The 6,724-nt window shown below is 44.7% G+C and overlaps 1 protein-coding gene across 1 annotated transcript; it reads right to left on the reverse strand.

Moving 5' to 3' along the window:
- Window positions 1-898: 898 nt before the first annotated feature.
- LOC142579288 (uncharacterized) lies at window positions 899-3,171 on the reverse strand. The gene is made up of 2 exons (XM_075689338.1): window positions 3,071-3,171; window positions 899-1,736 (listed from the first exon to the last, which is right to left on the reverse strand). The coding sequence occupies exons 1-2, from the start codon at window positions 3,074-3,076 to the stop codon at window positions 1,143-1,145; spliced, it is 600 nt and encodes a 199-aa protein (XP_075545453.1). The 5' UTR covers window positions 3,077-3,171; the 3' UTR covers window positions 899-1,142.
- Window positions 3,172-6,724: the final 3,553 nt, after the last annotated feature.

Below are 6,724 nucleotides of genomic sequence, written 5' to 3' on the forward strand. Positions count from 1 at the left end.
TAACAGTTCATGGCAAATCACGTCCTCTTGTTGCTAAAATGTGCGCAAGAGTAAGAGTGACTCAAAGGGTGTCGATATGTGAGCATGTATTTCACAAGCAGCTGCAAATAGGTCATCCAATCAGATACAGACGGCACAGCTAAATAATTCCTATGTTGAAGCAATCCTCGCCCACGTAATAATCGATTATTGTAGTATGATTCATCGTCCAGTAACAATCATATACAAATAAGTTAAAGGGTCTACGAACAAATCCCATTCAGTCACCTTTGCTAAGCAAACCGATTCTCGTCTTAACTTTATCATCTATCTGCCTCTAGTTTGTTCTGCTCGTCGTCCGCTTCTCTGCTGCAGTGATGCGTAGTTGTCCCTTTCCCGAAGATACTTTCAAGTAAGGAATGTGGGAGCGTACTCTGGATATTCATAAAATAGCAGGCCATCAGTCTGCTCATCGCTATCTATGTGTGCATTAGCGATGTGAGTGTATGGTTTAGCGAATGACATAGAAATGCAGCCCTGCGCAAAGCGTGCTCTAACTAAATTAAGGTCACGATCTGAAGGACTCGCATGATGATGATGGCAATCATGACTTGAATGGCAACAGTGGTCTCTCGGAACATGGTTCTTATCTCCACTAAAGGTAAGTTTGCACAAAGGTTAGCTTGATATCTATATACGTAAGCCTTCGTGAACCAGCACCCGTTATGGTCATTGAGGTTGTGGAAGGCACAAGCCGCGGGTGTTTTAGGAGGAGGAAAGAGAGAAAAGAAAAGTAGAGGAGGTTAACCAGACGCGCGTTCGGTCTGCTACCGTCCAAACGAGAAGGGGTTGAGGGGAGAAAACGGGCATTCCACGCAAATCATTCAAGCCTGCGAGATGTGCGGAAAAAGGAGCAAGCTTTTGACAGACACATTTTATTCATTCTTTGGATGACTTAGCTGCTAAACATAAAGACAGCAACGAAAGAAACAGTGCTCTGTTCTACAAAGTTCTCCTAAGACAGGCAGCTAATATAATAAAAAAGAAGCACTCTGAGAATGTATGTATGCGTCTGTGCACGCTCACTGAGCAAATCAGTGCTTTATAAAATCGGTAATTTGGCGATTTTGTAATGATTTGATGTTGAATAAGTAATGTTGTCTCTAGCCGTGGAGCCCGACGCCCGCGTGGCCCACTCCCGCCGCCTTTCCGAAAGAGGACTGTCCGAATCCGGCCTGGTTTCCAGCGGCGCCGCCCTGGAAACCAGAGGAACCCTGCTGGTGGCCAGAACCGAAGCTCTTGCTGTCGCTGGAGGAGAAGCCCGAGCTGTGACTGTAGCCCTGGTTGTTTTTGTAGGCATTGACGTTCCTATGGGCCGAGCCGCCAGCGAAAGCGCCGGATCCCTGGTTGTGTCCCGCGGCGCCCTTCTGGAAGCCAGCCTGGTGTCCTCCGGCCGTAGCACCGTATCCCGACTGGAAGCCGCCGCCGACGCCGTGTCCCAGGCCAACTCCATGCCCGAGACCGGCTCCGACAAGAGCTGGGCTGCCGACTACTCCGCCACCGACAAGCCCGGGGCCTCCAAATCCAGCGCCCGCAAGGCCGGGTCCGACGCCTGCGCCATAACCGCCCAAGCCACCCAGGACGCCACCACGGCCTTCCACGTCCTTATTATCTTCCTTTTTCTCGTCTTTCTTGGCGGCCTCTTCGGCGAAAGCCGTGCATGCCACGAGGGCGAGCATAGCAAGGGCAATAAAGAACTGCATGTCGAGAAAAAAAGAAGACGCGTTTGTGATCACGCGAAAATAGGACACATGTCAAGAAAAACTGTAAGTTTTAAAGGAATGATGTGGCTGATTCTTTGGTGTACCATCATTATTTACTGATTATTTATTTTTTGTCATCGCTGGGAACTGCGGCACACAGTTTCTCAGTTCATGGTAACGTAAAGAAAGTTCGGAAGACTGACCTGCGACAAATACGTCTAGCCTCACAGACTGGAAGGGGCTTTTTTCCATTGTGCAAGCTAAAGTTATTCATTTCTTCCGGAAGCAGCGAACAATAAAGTGGTACACTGCATTGGTTGTGCAGGCACAAATGCGGAGTGCATCATACCACTCGAGGCCGCGTGTCTAGCTTGCGGAAAAATTCATGTTTCTGGATTATGTTCGTGTTCGCTTTTATTTCTGATGGTACCTTCAATTATTGCGACGAAGTTACATGATTTTCCCAGTTTTTTATTTGCGAGTCAAAGACTCAGCTCTTGTAATTACAGTAGAAGCAGTACCCAGGGCTCAACTCCAACAACTGGGAACATCTGTGTCGTAAGAATCTGGACAGTATCGTGGACACATCTACTGTGAGTAATGCTGAGCTGGATTATGTACAACGTACAGAAAAGTATCCGCATAGCGTTTTGTCCTCATCAATGTACAAGCCATGTCACCCCGTCTCACGCTCTTTTGACTGTAATGCTCAGCGCTTATTTATTTATTTACTTATTATTTGCGTTGCTCATTAATGCTTTTAATAAAAAAAGACACGGTAATGAACAGTGCACGTCCATAAAACATACAAATTTTTAAAAATGTGCATGAAGGGGTAGGCGATTCATGAAGCACGAAATGGGTAATGATTATAGCGAGGTTAGCTCGTCATAAATCGTGCAGTGATTAAGTATTCTCTTCGAAAGGCAGTTCTCACTACTAATGGTTGGCAGTTCGCACTACAATCACAATACGAATAAATTACATTATATCAAGGCATTGTGATAGAGAAAGCAGTACCACCCTATGACTGAAAACCTGTTCTATGAAACCTCCCTAATGTGTTTCAAGAGACAGAATTTTTTTTTCTCTAGCGACAAGAATTCAAGTTCTGATGAATTCTATAGTGAGATCGCATGTTCAAATGAAGAATTCGAAGGTAGTCGCTTAGAATTCGTCAGAGAAACATGCGTTCTCTTGCAGAAATCTACAAGACAGGCCTTACGTTCTGACCCCTTGGTAAAAATATAATCGTCTCCTTCAAGTGATACAGCAGATTTAAATTTTAAGAACGACGCACAGAAACGAAACGCGGAAGGAGCACTTACCTTCATAGTGGCAAAGGAGATCGAGCGCGACAAGAAGACCTTCTGTGTGCGGCTCGGTATACCTGCTCTTCGGTGGCGACCGATTTGCTGCGCGAAACCACTTCGCCCCTTTTATACTCATTCACTGAGAACGTGGAGTCGCACACACGCGCACACACACGCACACACACACACACACACACACACACACGCGCGCGCGCACACGCACACAGACACACACACGCACACACGCGTAAAGAAAAAACAAGTTAACGCTAGACGCAGGAGTACTGCAGGTCTCCACGTGTTTCATCCATTACGGCAACAACAACAAGCAGGTAAGAAAGCCACGGCCCCTTGCAGCGTTCCCCTCCCTCGTCGTTGCACTCGCAAGTTGCACCGTTGCTTCGTTCGCCGAAGTGCAACTCCCCATCTGACTCTCGCTCGCCTTTCGTCACGCCCTTCCTTTCGATCATGCGTGCCTCGACCTGCGATAGCGGTGCCTTCGTCCTTGAATTCTGGAAAATGAATCCGCGTCAGCGACTACATCGGCGTATTGTCGTTACTTTATGCATATACTACGCATCGCACAATTTCCGCGGACCTGAAATAAATCTCGCAGCACAGTTGCTTGGAAGGGTAGCGGCTATGGCTGTTTCGATAGCTTAGGTTTTGTTTTGCCCTAATCTATCGCGTGTTTTCAGAAGCGGCTGTAGTGCTCTCTGTGCGCAATATAGTGTTTGTTTACCTCGGCGTGTCTCCGCGTAAACGATTGTCAATAATCAGTAAGATTTTGCGTGCGTTCTTTAGGACAAGAAGCTGACACAACAGACAGTTGAATACGCGCAACCATTACGCCAACAACGCATGCTGGCGAAGCACAGCGAATGACTTGGGATAAGTAACATGCAATATATTGACTGTTACATCTTTGAAACAAGCATTTCAATTCGCTTGGGTGTTCCATACGTTTGTTTGAGGCGTGCTGCTTTATTTTAGGCGAGAGGGCCCATCCTAAATTACACGAGCTGGTTATGGTCCAATGCATGTGGTTTGTGTTATATCTATTTTTCTTTTATTATTTTTATTTAAAAGTATGACGATAGTTGTACGTCTAACTTGGCTAGTAATTAATGTATATTGTGTTTGCTGAAAACTAATAGGAAATGCGTTGAGTTCTGTGCACATTTTTCTACGTCTGCGGAAGTTATCTTTTAAGCGCTTACAACATTGTGTTATTGGCAGCGTGCCTACACACGTGCCCTACAGAGAGTTTGTTGAAGCAGCTGGTGATGATGAGTTAATGATGCCACTGCCGCCTGCCGCAAATAATAAATATAGTTAGTGATTTTCAATTCAATATAGGGTGAACAATCACCCGTTAGATTTCCCAAAATACCACGTCGAATCGTCCAAAATATGCCCCCCCCCCCCCCCCCAGCAGCGCTCCTCAATAAATAAACAGTTTGTGTGCTGAGCAGTTTCGAGGCATTAGCAAGGAGAACTAAAAAATAAAATACTTCCAAACATTTCTATGTGGTTTCGAAGGTACATTCGGAGCTGGTGCACCGATTGTTTACTCTGGTAAGTATACCTGATTTCTCAAACACATCAACAATAAGATATACTGGCGTGTATCTATGCTGCGCAAAGGAAGTAGTATTCCAACGATGTCTCACCTACGCTGCTATACTTTGTTGCGTGAAGGTTTCGAAGACCCCACTGCACTGCCATTGTTTGCACGCCTTTAAGAACCTCTCATTACCCCAACCTGTTTAGTGTCCATTTGTAGTTTCTTTGTAGGTGTTCTCGCATTATAAGCTTTAGCTTTGTATGTTCAGTTTCCCCAAGATTGCATAGTTTTCAATTAGTTACACATCTGCCTGTTCTCTTAACCTACGTATGTGCCGATTTCTTAGTTTTACCCTTTAAGGCGAAAGCATCAACTAGCTCATACCCCCGATGGCCTTGAAAAAAAAAACGAGTGGTCCGGTCCAACGATCATCATCACAACGATCATCATCAGCAATGGCTCATACCTCCCTAAGCAAGCAAGAAAATACAATGACTCGTCCCTCGTAATGTAGAGGCTACAAGCACTCATCAAAGGGAAGCGCACAGTGCATACATTCATTGAAATCACGCATATAACGTACAGAAACGCTGCGTCTAGTCGAGTAGTACAAAGGAAAAAAAGCTACGTGGCCTTTTGGATAGCTCATAGCCCCGTAAGCAAGCAAAAAATAAAATGGCCCACACACCCGTAAGGCTGAAGCTACAAGCGCAAGCAAAGTGAAGCGAACAGTGCATACACTTGTTGAAATCACCCATACAACACGCAGAACAGCATACGTTTCAATCCCCTGATGAGAAGATGCAACGTAAAGACGAAGAGAAACATCGTTGGCACGAGTCTAACTTCGCTATACGAGCGCGCGAAGCTCGAAACGAGCCGACGAAGCCGAAATGCGAAAGCAGCAACGCGACGATGCGAGACGGCGCATTACTAAGTGTGCAGCAGGCTTTCGCCTTCACGTGTTACAGGAGTGTAACATACTGCAGAACTTGTTCTTCCTTGCTGATTCTGCTACTCATTTCAGTACTTATCGGAGTAGTATTGTGTTTTGCCCCAATTTGTATACTTACCCACCGGTCATCCAAAAACCCTTCAGCAGGGGTATCTGAGGTATTGTAAATGAGCAAAATAAATAAATACATTATTTTTCTTCATTGCTTTTATAGCACCACTCGCTGCAATGGCTCTTCACTCGACGTTTTTTGCAAAGCATTGTACCTATTATTTTTGAACTCACAATATAAAAAAAACGTTACTTTAATATTTTTCTTGAATACTGTTTTATGGCTTCCTGGGTATTCACCAGTCTTCTATTGGTGGTGTTCTTAGCGTCTTACGACCGACAGCCTAAAAGCGGAGCGCGCTGTTTCGAGCCTCCTGTGGCGTTTTTTTTTTTCTGTGAATAAATTGACTGCTTTGTTTGTGGAAGCTTTGCCTTCATTTCATCTGATGCCACCATCCTTTAATTATTGAGCAATTTATTGCTTTGTAGAAGCCAGCTACAATATAGATGCCGAAATTTTCAAATTCCCATCACTCAAACAACTAGATATCAAAATGAACTGCTGTAGTTTTTGGTATGATAGCCTTTAAAGCAGCAAACCCTTTAAACTCATTTCGAGCGCCTTTCTACTCAGTATAGAGCTGCGTCTTACGCTGGACAATGTCCGTGCTCTAATTCGTTCCAAAACTTGCTACGTGTGGTTAATGAATAATGATGACCCACCACGTTGTGGGTTTTCGCTATCATAACAACGTAGTCGCTGTGTCTAAAATGAAGGCGGCGATTCCGGTGGGCGTCGTGCCAAAAAGCAAGTGAGAAATGCTTCCCATATAGTTGTGCAGTTTGTTCGACTGCATGAAAAGCTAATAGAAACAAACTAAATCTAATAATAAGGTACTCACAGTATGTTCTGTTATACCTATAAATATAAAGTTTGTAAAGATTCAAGGGCTTTTTACGCATGCAGTACTCAAAGAAAAGTCAGTATTAGGTAAAACCTTACTGACGGCTCTACATCAACTGCGCTGCTAAGAGTAGTTTACCCTGGATGGGATATTTTATTACAGCAAATAAGTTTTTCAATATGTAGCACTAA

The sequence above is a fragment of the Dermacentor variabilis genome, chromosome 1, assembly GCF_050947875.1.
Source record: "Dermacentor variabilis isolate Ectoservices chromosome 1, ASM5094787v1, whole genome shotgun sequence".
NCBI classification, from domain to species: domain Eukaryota; kingdom Metazoa; phylum Arthropoda; class Arachnida; order Ixodida; family Ixodidae; genus Dermacentor; species Dermacentor variabilis.